This window comes from Rhinolophus sinicus, linkage group LG09, assembly GCF_036562045.2.
Source record: "Rhinolophus sinicus isolate RSC01 linkage group LG09, ASM3656204v1, whole genome shotgun sequence".
Classification (NCBI taxonomy): domain Eukaryota; kingdom Metazoa; phylum Chordata; class Mammalia; order Chiroptera; family Rhinolophidae; genus Rhinolophus; species Rhinolophus sinicus.
The window spans coordinates 42,496,937-42,515,715 of record NC_133758.1 but is presented as its reverse complement, the minus strand read 5'-3'; the positions used below and the strand labels follow the sequence as shown (position 1 = coordinate 42,515,715).

At 33.1% G+C, this 18,779-nt stretch overlaps 1 protein-coding gene across 4 annotated transcripts in view; it reads right to left on the bottom strand.

Moving 5' to 3' along the window:
- Window positions 1-18,779, bottom strand: part of ROCK1 (Rho associated coiled-coil containing protein kinase 1) — a 142,554-nt gene that overhangs the window by 44,373 nt on the left and 79,402 nt on the right. For 3 of the 4 annotated variants that reach the window (XR_002138132.2, XM_019741229.2, XM_019741232.2), the window contains exons 10-16: window positions 16,938-17,097; window positions 13,109-13,169; window positions 9,640-9,728; window positions 7,440-7,488; window positions 5,911-6,046; window positions 4,520-4,611; window positions 4,176-4,422 (exon numbers count right to left, since the gene is read on the bottom strand). Coding sequence is in view for 3 of the 4 variants with exons in the window: in XM_019741229.2 (XP_019596788.1) it covers window positions 4,176-4,422; window positions 4,520-4,611; window positions 5,911-6,046; window positions 7,440-7,488; window positions 9,640-9,728; window positions 13,109-13,169; window positions 16,938-17,097 (834 nt within the window). In the remaining variant the exon portion in view is untranslated. The remainder of the gene's footprint in view (window positions 1-4,175; window positions 4,423-4,519; window positions 4,612-5,910; window positions 6,047-7,439; window positions 7,489-9,639; window positions 9,729-13,108; window positions 13,170-16,937; window positions 17,098-18,779) is intronic. The other variant, XM_019741231.2, reaches the window with a different exon arrangement.

Here is an 18,779-nt window from a genome sequence, read left to right as displayed (position 1 = left end):
TTGAGGGATGAGAGAGAAGGTGAAGGGATTAGAAAGTATAAATTGCTAGTCACAAAACAGTCACTGGGATGTGAAATACAGTATGGGGAATATAATCAATAATGTTGTCAAGATTATGTAGGGTGCCAGATGGGTACTGGACTTATCAGGGGGATCATTTCATAGGTTATATAAATGCCTAACCACTGCACTGTATACCTGAAAATAATATAAAATAATATTGAATGTCAACTATAACTAAACACACACACACACACCAATACAAAGGGGGCCAAAAAATGTATACACATTTTAAGCAAGGAAAAAACTGTATTAAAATTGTATTATTTAATTTTTCCTACCTTTGTCTATTAAAAAGTTCTACAAAATTTGCCAATCCAAAAGCAGTGAGTACCCACAGCATCCAGATTTAGTCTCTGAATGCCATATGCCACAAAAAGGACTAGGGTTCCTTGGAAAATGGTTGATTCCAGGTCTGGGACAGAAAATGATCGGAAAATATACTATGCATACCAAAAAAATGCTATCCAAGACTACGAGGGCAGTGTCTAAACTTGAAGAAATTCTCACTAGCCATAAATGAGCATAAATAATACTGCAGTGAGCTAACATATTAAATATATTAAAATTTGTAAGTTCATAAATATATTTTAAAATATCATTGGTTACCTGTGGAGGACGCTGGGGAAATAACTTACTGTTCTAAGAAACAGTAAAGGAAAAGAATCAAGTACTTAACCTGACTTTTATTTTTTTAAAAGCTGTTACATAACGGTAACTGTATAATTAATGAGAAAACATTTATCTTTATAGTTGTATTCCAGTTAATGAGTGAATGAAGAATTATCATCACCAGAGCAAACTCTAAAAAAACAAAGGATCTAGACAAAGGTCATCAATGGCTCGTAACATCACAAAAAGAGACAGCCAGACTTTATGTGTCTCTTGGTGCATAAATAATACGGCTTACAAGTATTCTTGCCAAAGTCCTACCTGAAATAAAATAGATCAAGCTTCCCAGAATTACCAGTTTAAAGTACTACCAGGGACAGAGCAACGTGTTAATTGACACCAGTAGACGAAATCAGCAAAATTCAGAATGGGAGATATTCAATAGAACAGAAAATCCCTGTTTTCTTCAACCTAAAGCAACAACAAACTACAAAGAACAAAAAAGGGAGGGGAAACCTGCAGATTAAAAAAAAAACTCAAGGAAAAAAACAAAACTCAAGGGACATATAATGAAATGCAATGTGTAGACCTTAACTGGATCCTAATTCAAGTGAAATACGACAGCAACAACAACAAATTTTGGGACACCGGAAGAATATGAGCATTGACTAGATGTTACGATACTATAGCTATTACAATACTATAGATATTACAATATTAAATAATTGTCCAGATTTGATAATGATATTGTGGATATGTGTTTTTTATTTAAATCCTTATGTTTAAGAGATACTGAAATATTAATATTTACAAATTAAACAATGTGGTGCCTGCAATTGTCTTCAAAATAATTCAGTGTGACGGGATTGGGAAGGGAAGGTAGGGGTATAAAAGAAACAAGACTGGCTGCTAGATGAAGATTACTGAAGCTGGATAATGGGTACCTAGGGGTTCATTATAGTATTCTCCTAAGGTATATGACTGAAATTTTCCAAAAAAAAAAGTAAAAAAAAAAGCCAACTCAACAAGATTTTTAAAAAGGTTAATTTAAAAAATTTGCCCTTCTGCATTTCAACTGTAGAATGAATCACAGACTTACTAGACGAAGAACTCATCATTTCAGTTAAAATTTTTGTTCCTCCATGACATTTTGATCTTTGTCCATTCCTTTCTTTTTTTTTTTTTTTTTTTAAGTTTTTATTTATTTAAGAGTGATTTTCTAGGACCCATCAGCTCCAAGTCAAGTAGTTGTTTCAATCTAGTTGTGGAGGGCACAGCTCACAGCAGCCCATGCGGGGATCGAACCAGCAACCTTGTTGTTAAGAGCACCACGCTCTAACCAAATGACCTAACCCTCTGCCGCTGTTCATCCCTTTTGTTTTAGCCTCTAGGGCCTGGACTTTTGGAAGCGAACTTTTTGTCTATAACAGCAGCCTTTTCTATACACTGGTCCAGGTGTAGCCGTTTCTCTGTAGACATGAAGATTTTTTTTTTTTTTTCATTTTTAAAGGGTTGTAAAAAGTAAAAAAGAATATGTAACAGAGATCATATGTGGCCCACAAAGCCTAAACTATTTACAATCCAATTATATTTGGGAAGTCATTTCCCATACAAACAAAGAAGCTTCTGCCCACGAGTATACATGGAGGACATTCAACTAGGAAATAATCCTGACTCTGCCAGGAGTCCAGCATCCTAAACTGTGAGAAATTTATACTTGAGGGACCTGAAATTTCTTAAGGACCATAAAAGATTAATGTAAAAATTTTGTTATGTGTTTTTTAACCATAATGCATCTTTATATGTATGTTGAGGCTCATATAAATTGTGTGCATTTTTTAATATGTGTGAGCTTTGATTCACATTTAAATAAAAAAAATAAACCTTAAAGGAAAAAAAGATAAACTTTAACAATAAAATCATGCTGTGAATTTTCCTTAACATCAATAACATCTATGAAATAGATTCAAAACTCAGTCACATCCTGTAGATCACAGACTTAAAAGAATGTTAGAACTGGTAGGATTTATAGGGGGTCACCTAGTCTACTCTTTTTTTTGTTGTTTATAAAGGAGGCAGATGAAGTGACTCTCACATAGTTCATAACCTGTATTTAAAAAGGCCTAGAAAAGCAATTTAAGGAAGCCAAATATGAGGCTTTTCTAATACACATAATGAGGTTACTTTCTTGATTACATTTAGATCTATTTTAAGCCTAGTCCCTGAGAAATAAGATTGCACAACTACTCCTCTGCTAAGAACCAACGGGAGATCTTAATTTCCGTTTCCACAGTCACAAAAACTGACCCTGACCTCTCTCCACAGAATTATAGCTAATCATCAAGCCCCATGAGACCCCAAACTATGTTCCCATCCTGTGACTATGGACTACCCCACCCCCATTTTTTCCCTGAGAGATCTGGCAACTTCCATGCATATCTGTTTGATTAGGTAGCATAGATGCTATTGCTAATAAGAATAGCAAAAAGAAAACTGCATGAGAAGTGGGTAGAACTAGGCATCTATTTGAAAACAAATTGAATTTTATTACCATTATAAAAATTGTTCCTTTTTCACTGTTAGTTATAATCAATTTTTTTATTTTAGACTGAGAGACTGCCGTTATCTCTAGTCTTAACCTTCTCAAGTACCTAATTCTTTATAATAAGATTCTATTTCTGCAACTGAGTTTCTATTTCTACCAACAATGCATGAGGAATTCCCAGGTTTTAATAACGATAATCCTCTCTGCTTGGAATAGTCCCATTTTGAGTTGGACTTTTGTGAATTTGGCACCTTTTAAAATTAAGTTTTTAGTAATCTGGTTGTAAAATTGGGATGTAGCCACATTACCTACTTCATAGAGGTGCCTGCGAGCATAAAGAAATTATAATGTGATACAAATGTAGGTATTATCCTGAAAGAGGACAAATGCTAACCATTTCCGGTTTCACCAAGGTCATTTTCTTTACGAGGGCAATATGATCAAAAATACATTACCTTATACTTAAAAATGATTAAGATGGTAAATTTTATGCTTTTAACCTCAATTTAAAATAAAACCAAAATAATTATCTTCTACTGATAAACAAAATGTGTTATGAAAATAAAATGGAATATATTCAGTCTTAAAAAGGAAGGAAATTCTGATACGTGCTACAATATGGATGAACTTTTAGGACATTACGCAAAGTGGAGTAAGATACAAAAGGACAAATATTGTCTGATTTCACTTTTATGAGATAGTCAAATTCATAGGGACATAAAATAGGCTGTGGTTACCAGGGGCTGAGAAGAGTGAGTAATGGGGAGCTGCTGTTTAGTGGATGTAGTTTTAGTTTGGGATGAAAATAAGTTCTGGAGATGGATAGTAGGGATGGTTGCACAATAATGTGAAAGTACTTTATGCCACTGAATTGTACTTAAAAATGGCTAACATGGTAAATTTTATGTTTACTACATTATACTACATTATATTTCACTACAGTAAGAAAAAGTATTACCTTGAAGGTCTCCAATCATCTCAGAATCATGACCTCTGTCTCTTCGTTCAGCTTCGAAAGCAGCTTGCAGCTGGTAATACTCCTTGTCTGTTTGTGTCTTGGAACTCTCTAGAACTCTATTTCTCTCTTGCAATTCTCTGTTCAGGGACTCTAGCTGACTAATTGACTTGCTCATCTCTGTGTGACTCTTCCTTAATCTTACAGCTGTGTCTGATTCTGTCCTTAGTAAGTCATTGGCTTCTTCTAGCTAATTAAAAAAGAGAGCAAGAAAATAGGTTTTTAACCAAAATACAATCTAACTTATTGATTATAATTTTTTTTAAAAAAGCATTCCAAAAACTGACCTGCTTTTGTAATTGTGCCAGCTTCTCAGTAGCAAGCTGTGAATTCTGACTGACTTTCTTTAAGTCTTCCAACTGATCCTTTAATGTAGAAACTAGAAAATAAAGGATTAAGACATAGAATTTACAAAGTTTTCATGGAGGAAACATATAAATCTATTTTTAAAAATGACATTTAGTCTTAGGCCCTAATAGTCAGCTACAGTAGGTCCATTCCAAAAGCAAAATTCCGTCTTGGAAGTACATACTTTTTCTTTTTTTTGGAAGTCCTTATATTTTAAATTCATCAAAAAGTAGAGCATCATTTTATAATATAGAATGCAAAAATAGATTTGTTTCTGTCACAATATTTCAAATTCTTTTATTCCTTTAATAAGGTCAATCTATTAGTGAAATGTTATAAAGCTAGTTTTAATATTGTTTATTTTTGAGTAATACAAATCTTTGAATAGAGTTCAGTATTTTTAAAATTGTTCAAAATTCAAAAGGCACCAAATGGAATACAGTGCAGAATGAGTCTTCACGCCTTCACATTGTCTCCCAGTCCCTTGACTCTCCTCCCCAGCTGCAACTATTACTAATTTCCTGCATATCCTTCCTAACATAGTCTATGTATCAGTACACTAATATATAAAAACACACATAACACCTATGTGTATTTTCACATGCATATCTGTATTTAAGCTATACTGACAAGCACTCTTGTTTTTAACAATCTGTACTTTTTTCCACTTAAAGATACATCTTAGAGATCCTTTTATAACATCTATCAGGAGATATTTTATTCTAAGATGCATAGTATTCTGCCATACAGGTATACCAAAATTTATTATATCACTGATTATATTTACATTGTTTATAATATTTGCCATTTTAAAAAATGCTAAATGAATATCCTTGTTTATACATCAATCTGCATGTGCCACAAGTATGTATGTAAAAGAAATTCCTAGAAGTGAAATCACTGGATCAATGGGTGTAGAAAGCTATTTTAAGTGCATTTATAACACGAACATTAAAACACACGAAATTCTAGTTTAGTAGTTCTCTAATGCGGCTTCTTGTTAGAAGTGCTAGGAAGCTTATTAAAAATACCAATGCTCAGGCCACATGTCTAGATCAATTAAATTAGAATCTCTGGAGTTTAAGCTCAGTATTCTTCAAAGCTTTCCAGGAGATTCCAATATAGATACAGGATAAAAATCACTACTCTAGCTAAAACATTACTACTGACCTTAGTATGTTATAAATTTATCGTGGGACATGGGATGTCTTAGGATTATGGGTTCAAAAATATATCATAGGCACTAAATTTAAGATAATCTTATGACAAAGACCTCAAGGATAGTATAAGACAGAAATTCCAGTGTTTTTAAAAAGAAGTAACAACTTACCTTCATTTTCTACATTTCTCCTCTTCTCATTTTCCTGTTCTGCTTTTCTTTGGTACTCATTAATTCTATGCTGTAGCAACATTTTCTCTTTCTCAATCTGAGACACTGTAGATTCTAGATTTCTTCTCTGATTCCCCTGAAATTATAATGACAAAATTTAGTATTGCAATTAATACTCATTTGTTTGTGAGAATACACTTCTTAAAAAACAACAAGACACAAAGACTTAAGATGGATTTTTTGTTTTAAAATCAGATAGTATCTCCTAATGACAACTTTTTAATAACAGAATTAACTTGCCCTATAAGACAGTGAGAGTCCCCGATTCGAACTAGGTATGCAAAATTTATTAGTTTAAGATGACCATAATGCATTATATTAGCAACAATATAAAGGAAAAAAAACATATACATAGGATTCGATATTATCTGTGGTTTCAGGCATCCACTCAGGGTCTTGGAACATAGCCCCGCAGATAACAGGGCACTACTGTATTTTAATGTTATAATTAAGATCTACCTTTCTATTTTGAATGTGGAAAGCTGAATAATTTGAACCTAGAACACGTGAATTTTATCTGGGTTTTAGAAATGAAATAAAAAGTGGAGGATATGCGAAAAGGATTTCTTAAATACTTACAGTCAAATAAATAGTACTAAGTACACACTGACCAATGGCAAGTTGGTAAAATAATATCTAAATCTTCTCAGATGATATATATATATATCTGTATAAAATTACAAGTGCGGGGTTGGAGGGGTGGGTGGGGGAAGAAACCAAACAAAAAAACCGGCCACTGACAGATACTATTCCTTAAAGAAAATTAACACAGCACAAAAACCATCAAAAAGATTAAATCTAAAAAGGACAAAGGAAATCATCACTGAGAGGAAGACTATAGAGAGGATATTTTTTTTCCAGGGGACTCTACATATACACTATAGAAAGAGTTATAAGTTGACCAAAAGGAATGAAAATGACTTAGTATTTGCCAACAGACATCTGTATAATGAAATGTTTATGCTGTGTTTCCCTGATAATAAAAACTTCGTGCTAGGTGACCATGGAAAATATGAGTAATTTTAAAATTGATGTATTTCCCATTTGATCACATGAAATTATGTTAGTCAGTCCTTTTTAAATTGTATTCTTTGCTTTTTCCGATTTTACAGCTGCAATTTCTCATCTCTTAGTTTTCTTGCTCCTTTCTCACTTTTCAACTATTAAGAACCACTGCAATGAAATTTTTGTACTAAAATTTCAATATTGTTCTAGAATAAATCTATACAAAAGAAACTAAAGTATAATCTAATCTGCATTACTTCAACCTGCAGTTCCAATGTGTGGCTTTCATCATAATTCTTCGTATTTCAATCAATAAAGTTCAAATGTAATTTACTATATGTAAATTTACTATATGTAAAATGTACCATAAAGTTCAAATGTAATTTTCTCCGAAAACAAAGTAATATGAAAAAGGGGGAAAACTCTCAAAAAAGAAACACTTCTGATTAGGAAACAGAAAGTACCTCTTCATCCAATTCTTTCATTATCTTGTCTAGTTTTATGTTTGAAGTTCTGTAAAAACAAAAGCAATAAAGATTAGATCTGAATTTTTCATTTAACTAAGATTTCTTAACTTTTGTTGTGCTGTGGAGCTCCTTGGCAATCTGGTGAAGCCTACAGCCTTTTTTCAGAATATTTTTAAAAGCATAAAATAAAATACATAGGATTAAAAGAAACCAAATTATACTGAAATAGTCATAAACTTGAAAAAATGTATGATTCAGTAGTATGTGTACTTCTTGGTTAATATATTAAATCGCAACATCTAGTGGCAATAATTTTAAAGTAGTAGTGATCATAAATGATATTTAGAAGTAACTAACAACTATATATAAGAAAAAACATACTTTCTATTGGTATTAAAAAAGTCACAGCTATGCGAATAATTGTGGATTATTGCCTATGTTCATAATTAAAGGGAATGCTGAATTTCAGTTATAAGTTGGAGACAATATTCACTTTTGGTCATCCAAGTTTAAAGACCTTGAATTTCATTCATGGACCCTTTGCAGGAGAGGCCTATGGATTCCAGGTTAAGGATTCCTGAACTTATGCAATACTTGCTACCAAATAAAAATTAGCCATTTAACCTTTAATACAAGATTAAGTAAATGAAGGGAAAGGAGGCATATATAAATCAGTAAATATACCTATTTGCAACTTTGGTAAAAATTTGAGATAAACTGAAAAGTGTATTATATTTATCACAATTCATTTTTTTTTGGCTCAAAACATAATTCTGAGCTTCAAATCTGTATATGCAACATTTCACATGGATGTCTCATCAAATACCTCATTTAGCATGCCCAAAACTAAACTTATTCCCTCTGCTTCACACCTCCACCCACTAATCTGCTTCTCCTCTAAGTGTCCCTAAGTAAAGGACACCATTTGGGAATCATCCTTGATTCATCTTCCTCATTTCCATTTGGTTGAATAAATGTCAAGTGCTGCCAACTAACCAGTTCTTTTTAAAAAGCAAATCTGATTAGTATTTTTTTATCTTTTAAAAGTTTTTTTCACTTCTTCGTTTAATAACTTAGTGTTTTTCCATCATACTTAGGATAAAAATTACAAATATTTTAGCTTGTCAAAAACAAAGTCCTCCAAGATCTAGACTCTGTTGACCTTCACAGTCTCATCTTACATTTTCATGTGATTATTGGCCACTCTTTTTTCTTCCTGAAGTGATCTCCATCACCACTACCACTAGCAATTTGTCATTTGCCTTCTAATTTTGATGATAATATTTTTTTGAATGTAAGAAATTTCCAACATTTATGTAATAATATCTATCCATTTCCTCCCCTTATTTCTACATTTTATACTTAGAAATCCCTTCCAAATCCTGGCATCAGTTGATTATTTACTTACATTCAATTGCTTTTATAAAAAATATTTGTATCACATACATAACCATTTAACCTATCAGGAACGGTATGCAGTGAGAATTTCACTTGTTTCCGCTCACTCCCAGTCACAAAATTGCCAGTTTTCTCAATTCCATTTGTTGCATATCTAACCTCCAACTTATTTCTGTATTTTATTTCATTTATTCAATACTGTCTACTAAAAATATAATTATAAAAAGTTATTGTTTGTAATTAATAAGTAAAACTTGCACTATTATGCTAGATTATTTAAAATAATCTTCCTATATTTTCATAAATATACAAACTCTTCTTAGATTTAGACTCATAGGAGAAAAATTCTGAGTTACTGCTCCAAAGAATCATAGTGGAAATTAGAATGTCTATATCAAAAGTTTAGTGAATTTTAATCTTCTAATTTTAGAAAGCATCTTTCTAATTTTAGAAAGCCTCTTATTTAACATAAATTAATTTGCTCTTTTAGCTAGCTAATTAAAATAGGAGAAAAGCAATAAATCAGGCACTAAGTGAATCGATACTACAATTTTTAAATAAAGGCTGTGGGGAGCAAACGTACTTTAAATATTCTGAGGAAAATACAGTTGTAACTAATGCCAACATAAATATTACTTTCCAATTCTAGCCTAGACATTCTTTACTGACTGTGTATCAGTAGCAACCTTTATACCCCCACTTTACTTATGTCAACTTTCAAGTGTTTATAGGGTGCAAGCTTTAAAATAAACTTTGCTACACAATTTTTAATGTAAAAAACATACAAGTATATTCTCACCTGCACTTCTGCTCCATTTCGTCTTTTAACTGTATTTCATTATGCAGCTGTTCTTCCAGCTTATAAATTGTTTTTTGCAAACTTTCCTGCTTTAATTGAAAACAAACAAAACTCATTCTACTAAGAATATTCATAGAGAATTTAAAAATAGCAAGTTTATGTTACCATTTTATACCTGTTTAGGAGGAAATTATTTGGTTCAATCTTATCCTTTTCCTTTCTATCTGAAATTTTTATTATTAATTTAACAAGCATTTTTTCTAACACCTACACGTGTCAGGCACTGCGGTAGGCATTAATAATACAAAAATTAAAGATTTGGTCCCTATTCTCATGAAACTAATAGTTAAATAGTGGGGCATAAGGGCATGGGAGGGTGAAAAGAACCTATAATAATCCAAAGGTATATAAGTATTATAATACAATGTGGTGATAACAAAATTATATACAAAAAGTTATAAAGGAGAGAAGAAGTCACATCTAATTCTTCCAGGAAGATGTAATGTTTGAGATGAGACCTACAAGATAAGAGAGATTTACCAAACAGAGAATGTGGTATAAGTAAGGCATTTTAGACTTCCAAAAGTAGAGAGACAGAAGAAAATATGATGTATTTGGGAAATGGAAAGAAATTAGGTATAGGCAGAGCATATAACAGGGAGAAAAGTCACATAAAATCTGAAAAGGTGAGAGGGACCATGATCCTTGTATGCAAAACTAGGAGTTGGGGGCTTTGACCGTATAAGCATGTTAAAAAGGGAAATGACACAGTACTGGTACCTCAGAAACATCACTTCAGTAATAATAAGGTGAATAGATTTGGACAGTAGAGAAATTCTACCAGTTAACCAGTTAACAGGCTACTGAGACAGTCCAGGCAAAAGAGTATATAGGTCTGATATAAGGCAGAGGCTCTATGAATGAAGAGGAAGAAATGGATAATTATCAATTACAAGTCAGAATTTATAACCAAACAAATGATTAGAAATAAGAACAGACAGAGTACCATTACATAAGATAAGTAACACAAACAAGAACTGCTTAGGAAGGGATGGAGAGAGAAGACCTGTGAGTTTAGCTCTGGCCTATGTTGAAGTGCCTGAAAGATGCAGGAAGAGAAGTCCAGTCAGAGACAGAAGAGAGATTCTGGTCTGGAGCTCAGAGGAACATGCCGGACACACATGAAATTACCTATAGAAAATGAATAGAGCCAAGATCAAAACCACCTTGAGAAACATTTAATAATTCAAGGAGGGAAGAGGAAGAAAAGGGTGTGCAGGGAGGGAGGAGATCCTGCAAAGAGGCAGGAAGAAAAAAAGAAAGAATGGTAGCATTAAAAAGTTACAAAAACTTGAAGTTCCATGGAAGAGGGATTAGTCAGTGTCAAATGCAGCAATAAATAAATACATCAATACATAAATAAATAAAGTAGTAAGATATGGAATGAAAATTATACATTGTATTTCACAACTGTAAAGTTCATTAGCATCTCTGCTAGAAGGCTTTCAAGGAAGAGCTGAAATTAAATTAGTTGACTTTTGTACTTAGTTCTACGTTAATAAAAATAGAAGGCATGCCAATAGTTTTCTTCTTCCCCTGTGATCCTACCAGAGCAAAAGATACATGGTAGCAGCCACTGAAAGAAACTTATGGCAATCATTACTGAAAAAGACGAGTCTCCAAAAAACATGATTCCATTGAATATTTTGTGAAGTCTTTGTGTACCACTAATTCTAAGGATAAGCAACACAGTGAGAACTGGTTTATGGAAGCTCCTATTGTCACCTTCCCTAGGTTAAAGGTGTTTAATTTTTAAAGATTTCTGAGCCCTTGTTAGCTATATAATGTGGCAAATAGCTCTACTGGGATGAGAATTTAAGAGAGAAAGATGGCTAAAACAAATAACAGGTACTCACATAGTTCATTTCCCTTTTTCTCACTTTCCCTTCCCATTACATGTTCCCTGATATTTAAGAGTAAATATATCAAGGAGAAAGAGAATTATATCAGCTTCTAAAAATGACTGCTACCTACTCCCCTCTCAGTTAAAATTAAGTAGGCTCTAGGACACATAAACTTCAAAGAAGTGCTCTAAGAATGGCCAGATAATTATTTCTGATACTTATAAGAAAAGTCTAGTTAACCCAAAAGGGACCTTCTCAAATGTAAGCAAGTAATATTTTTTGCTTTAACCTCTGTCACCTGTCTCATGAACCTGAGCTATATGAACAACAGAAAGGACTAATGTCTCTAATATTTACTTCCAGTAATTTTCAGTGGACAAACCAGTACAGTCATTCTTCATTTGAACCTTTTTCCTTCTAGCCTTGAAGATCCACCCTCTGTCCTTCTTTGCCTTGAAATCTACAGACTACATTACCTGGGCTCCATTGCCCTTTAATTTTAAGGTTGTTTTCAGCTTACAGGGAACACCAGCAGAAAATCAGAAGATGGGAGAAATGAAATACTATTCACTCTCCCCACACTCTTCTTGTATTACTGTGGTTCTGGCAGTGTTCTATGTTCTGTGCTTCTTTTATGATTCTAGACTTTCTTAGAACTGTGATAACAAGACTTGTCTCTCCTTGTCCCTTCAGGCGGGCAATGGCTTCCCACTGTTGTTAATCAGTGGGTGCTTTAGTACCCTTTATTTATTGCTCCCCAAGACCCTGCTCATACCACTCTTCCATTTATTAAACTCTCTTCATTTAATAAATAAATAAACGAAATGTGGTACATACATACAACAGAATATTTTCAGCTTTAAAAAGGAATACAACTGACACATGCTACAACATGGATGACTCTTAAGGACATTATGCTAAGTGAAATTAACCAATCACAGAAAGTCAAATATTGTATGATTCTACTTATATGAAGTATCTAAATAGTCAAATTCAGAGACAGAAAGAACAGTGGTTACTAGGGGCTGGAGAAGAGAGTGGAATAGGGAGTTTAATGTGTACGGAGTTTTAGTTTGGGATGAAGAAATGGTTGTGGAGATGTATGGTGATGGTTGCACAACAATGTGAATGTACTTAATGTCACTGAACTGTGTGATTAAAAATGGTACATTTTGTGTTATGTATATCTTATCACACACAAAAAATTCTCTTTATTTAAATCTTTCAAATGTGCCATCTGTTTTCCTGTGAAGACCCTTACGGATACATTGATTTATCATAAATTCCTAATTTTAAGGATTAGAAAAACCACCAATGTCCATCTGTGTAGCAATTTATAGTTTACTAACTGCCTCCACATATAATATCCCATTTGATATTTAGGCAAGAAATCAAACTGGAGAGGACAGAAGGTAAAAACTGCTATGAAAATTTAAGTTCACTAACAACATATTCAGGAGCAATGAATGCATGCTTACTTAAGCATGAATATGCATGCTTAATATCATGCACACAAAACACATTATCCACAAGACTTTTTAAAAAAACAATAAGAAAATGCCTACCAAGCTTTTATCTGCATTGGAGCTTGTTCTGTTATCATTAGGATTTGCTGAAGATACGTATCTGGGAAGAAAAAAGATTTTAAAAGTGAACAAAAAACTCTTTAATACCCAATAACAACCAATGACAAATACTACGTTTGTTTTTTGTTCAGTATTGTAGTTGCTCTGCTTTTTAAAACTTGAGTACAGGTAAGGTACTACTGCTGCTGCTGCCACTGCCCCTGCTACTTTCTCTACCATGCAACTATTACTATTATTAACACTTCTACTATTGCCACCAGTCACTGCCTTAACTAGTACAGCTCTCAAAAAAGTACCAAATAGTAACAGTATACTTTACAGCCATTATGGGATGGTTGTTGATGTACTACATATTAAATAGTGAAAAATAGAAGATAATCAAGTGTTCTTTAACTATGTCCTTAAACATATATAACAGTGCTGTAAAAGAAACAGCAGGAAAATGTCCCTTCCTATGTTTCCTTGGAAAAATAATCAGGAGACAACAACAGGTGCTACAAAGCAGATTTGCACAGAAAAAGGTCCCATGTAACAAATGACACATTCTGTATGTAGTGCAATTTAATTCCATTGACTATTAAGTATCTCAGAAATTCAGTGTGAGAGTCTGCATTAAATAAATAAAAATATACAGCAATGCCAGTAGAATCTGAATTAGATAGACCGCACTATTTGATCTCTAAGATACTTTCTAAATTTAATATGCTGTATAACTGAAGTTGATATTTAGTCTTCTGCATAGTATCTCTGAATGCAGCACTGCAAATGTAAGAACACTACCTGTACACATTCATTGCTATACTTCTTGTTTTATTTTCTTTCAAGGTTCTTTTGCATATTATGTTGTTTTTATGTAGAAAGTGTAAATTTAGGGAACTTTTATGAAAGAGGAGTTAGACTATAAGAAACATAGCTAAAGTTTAAGGCTGTTTTTAAAATCACTTTTTTTTGGGGGGGGGGGGCGGAGGTGAACAGGGCTTCATTGGGGAACAGTATGTACTTCCAGGACTTTTTCCAAGTCCAGTTGTTGTCCTTTCAATCTTAGTTGTGGAGGGAGCTACTCAGCTCCAGTTGCCGTTGTTAGTTGCAGGGGGCACAGCCCACCATCCCTTGCAGGAGACAACCAGCAACCTTGTGGTTGAGAGGACGTGCTTCAACCAACTGAGCCATCTGGGAGCTCAGCGGCAGCTCAGCTCAAGGTGCCATGTTCAATCTTAGTTGCAGGGGGCACAGCCCACCACCCCTTGCGGGAGTCGAGGAGTCGAATGGCAACCTTGTCGTTGAGAGTCTGCGCTCCAAACGAGCCATGTGGCCGACGTGGGAATCGAACCGGCAGCCTTCAGCGTTAGGAACATGGAGCTCTGACCGCCTGAGCCACCAGGCCGGCCCTAAAATCACTTTTAATTCAGCTGTACTTTAGCAATAAAAATCTCTGCCCTTGGAAATTGAAAGCATGTCTGAATTTCAGAAGAATTTCTGAAGTTTTCTATTTTATGCCAGTAATTCAAAATTATACCTACACATTACAATAAGGCTAATCAATATTTTGTTGATTTCTTCTTTATTAAGCATAACTGTATCTTTGACCATTCATGTAATAAGCAACTATTAAACAACACTACAACGAAGTGTGATTAAAAAATACAGTAAATGTCTAAATTTAAAAAAAAAATGTATTACAGTAAAAGACACATGGCCATTAATCCCTCTCAAAATACTCCCCCTCACTTCGAACACTCTTATCCCATTGTTCTTGCCACTTTCTGAAGCAGTTCTGGAAACCCTATTTCATGAGTGTCTTTAGTTGCGCTGTTGTGGCTGCCTCAATGTCCTGAATAATTTTGACTTTGGGAAAGTCACATGGTGCCAGATCTGGTGAATAAGGTGGACGAAGACACACCATAATGTTTTTATATGACAGAAATTGCCATATACCAGAAGTGATGTGTAAAACAGAGTGCTATCATGATGGAGGATGATTTATGGCACACTTTAAAACACACCTTTTCTCAACCGTAGCTCACACCCAACTAACCGCACCAAACAAGTTGAAACTTGTCACACACTGTTACTAAGGTTCGACGCACTGCCTCCCATATTGAAGATCCCTGCCTTTCTGTTGGATGGCATGTGGCAGCAGCATTCACCATATTTTTTGATCACAGCTCGTATTACTCAATAAGGTGGTGGTGCTTACGAACAGAGTACAATTTCTACTTTTAAGAAACTAAGAAGTTAGTTTGGGATATACAGCATATGAATAAAAGGAAAAACCAGACAACATAATCAAATGCATGACAATGTAATGTTTACTTGAAAATGACCTTTGCATAAACCTAAGTAATTAACTCAAAATCTAGAGTGTTTCAGAAACCAACCCAAGAATAACTGATAAAAATACAAAACAATAAAAGGCTGCTTCAGCAAAAACCACTTTGAAGCTTCACTGTGTATGTATGTCAATATAAAATAGCTGTAATATTATACTCATGAAATGTTAGGAAGAGAAAAAGGATTAAAATATTGGATTTTTCTAAGGGTCAAAACTCAAATACTACCTACCGGTACCTGGTTGGTGATACAACAAAAAATATTCAGTACTGTCTTATAGTTATTAGAAAAATTTCATAAGCCAGGACTAAATTGCCTTCTTGTTTTCTAAACTTGACCTGAATCAGCTCTTATAAAAAAGTTTTGACTAAAATGATCCTCACTTTAAAATAAAGTTAGTTGATAATAACCTCAAATTTAATAATTACTGCAAGCAATTCAAATACGTGGTATCATTCTAATGGACTATAATTTTATCAGAAGCAAATAAAATAAATTTAATAAATAGAGTTGATACATCTAGTAAACGTTGCCATATGATTCACTGTATGCTGGTGCAGCACTTTGTTTAGATTTCTATTGTGCAGGACTTATCAACCTATATTGTACAATTTATCCATATCCTCACTAGGATATGAGCATCTTAAAAGAAGGTACTGTATCTTCTTCATCCTCTCTCTGTACTGTGGTGCTTAGTATGAACCTGACAAGAGTAAATTGTCAAACATGTTTGTTGAATGAATGAATAAATGAATGCTCAGCAAAGTGAAATAATGTTAAATACTTAACTTATATCTCAAGTCTACTTGAAATAATTAAAGCTAACATTAGCTCACACTAATAAATTAACATTAATTGAGTGCTTACTCCACGCAAAGCATTGTTCTGTTTTACTCTTGTGATTTGCTAAATCCTTACAACAACACTATGAGAAAAATATTATCATCATCCTCATCCCTATTTTTAAGGCAATAGAGGCATAAAAGGTTAAAGTTATTTGCCTATGGTCACAAGGTCTTACATGCTACATGACACAGTGAATTCATTTAGTACTTTTGGAAGGAATCAATTTTTGAAGACCTGAAAATTATAGGCCTTTGTGAACATCAAGATAGTGATGATTATACTAGAAAATTATTCATTGTTCCAAAATGTATTAAAAAACGAGAACTCTTTGCATAACAAAATTAACCAAAAATATCAGTATTAATAGAATCTTCTAATCTATTAATTTTTATAACTTGAAGATATACAGTGTAGCATTTAGCAAAGAATTTCTGAAAAACAGTATCCAGAACATGGATGAGTCTGAAAAAAATTAAATATCAAATACTAGAAATATCATGTGTTCCTGAAAAATGGCATATTAAGATACTTTAAATGTTCTTAAAATGATTTTTAGATATGCCTAAGAAAATATAACAACGTTTAGTACTTATCCTTAAAATCAATGGTTAGCTCCGACTGCTATACTTACCTACGATTGCTATAATATGTAAATCCTACAAAAGGTAGTTGATTGCCAACGAAAGCTTTAGGTATGGGGAATGTTTCTTCATCTCCTTTATCTTCCTCCAAGTCATCAAAATTACTTGTATCAATGTCACTACTTAAATCAGGTACAACTGGTGCTACAGCTAAAAATAAGAACAAAATCAGAAGTTTACTTCAAATTTGATATAAAAATAAAGTAAAGCAAAGATTCTATGCCAACTACAAATAGTTTCTTACATATACATAACTTATGAACTACAAGTTTCAAATGGGCTGAATCCTATTATAGTAAGCTTTATTAAGATTATTAATCAATTGATATTGATCACATGTAGTTTTATGAAACAATTATCTTCAAAAGTACCTGTAAGTATCATCTATACCTCAAGTTAATCTAAATATTACAAGTATTGTTAAGGTTTGTTTTAGAATACACCATAGTATAAAATATGCAAAAGTACTTAGAACCACAGAAAAGACTTTCCATAAACTATACCATAACAAATTGTACTCAAAGTTCTTTAGGTTCAAACACAGTATTCTGTTTGTTCATATGCTTGTATAGCAAACTAGAAATCAAGGTTACTTCTTAGTAATCCTGGATATAATAATTTGGTACTGAAATACCTTTACTTATCTATAATCTAGATAATCCCTGCCCCCAAACTCAGTATCTCTATAAGATTAAGTTACAAGGAGCAAATTATTTTGAATTATATTTTTAGACTGGCTATCTTCCCTGAAAAAAGTGATTAAGGAATAACTCAGTGAGGTATTTATGAACTGGCCATAAGGAAAAAAAGCAAGGATACAAAACATGGACACAGAATCTTGAAAAGTTACAAATTTGGTAGGGGAACAAAGCTCATATATATTTAATAATATAAAACCATACATGGCAATGCTTAAATCTTCGTAACACGAGAGAAAATACCATATGAAACTAATACTAATATCTTCTTTGGGGCTTGCTATTGAGAGTACATCCAGAACTAAATTTCAGGAAAAATGTTTTTTACTTTAAAGATACAAAAGTACATAGAGTATAACAAAGGTCACTGTAATATTATCGTTAAAATATTGAATAATTATTTTAGATACAATCACTTCATGTTTCTTTAGAGAAAAAGATAAAGATGAAGCAAACAAAACGAAAACAACTCAACTAGTTTTATGGTCTTAATCTTTTACATAAATAAATTTTTCTATTGCATCTTTTGGGTATTCCAGGTAAGAAATACTAATGTGCATCTCAGCTACAGTGAACTATTTGATGAATTTGGGAGTGAAACAATACATTTAAACCAAAGAAATTGTGGTACTGACTAACATTGAATGAGAAAAGGCCTTTTCTTACTTAATGGTCAAGAAAACTGCCTGACTAGACAATTCCAGTTCCCTAGTAATAGCAACTGCCTAATTTTAATTTGTAAAATGAGTAAGAAAAAAGTCATCTCTTCTTCCCAGTGGAGTACGTAAGTCAATTATAGTCTTTGCCCACATATTAGGTCACAAAACAAGTCTCAATAAATTTAAGGAGACTGAATTCATAACAAGTGTCTTCTCTGACCAGAGTGGTATGAAACTAGAAATCACACAAGAAAAAAACTGAAAAACACACAAACACATGGAGACTAAATAACATACTACTAAACAATAAATGGGTCAACGATGAGATCAAGGAAAAATATCAAAAGATACCTTGAGACAAATGAAAATGAAAATGAAAACGTAACACAAAATCTATGGGACACAACAAAAGCAATCCTAAAAGGGAAATTCACAGCAGTGCAGGCCTATTTGAAGAAACAAGAAAAATCTCAAA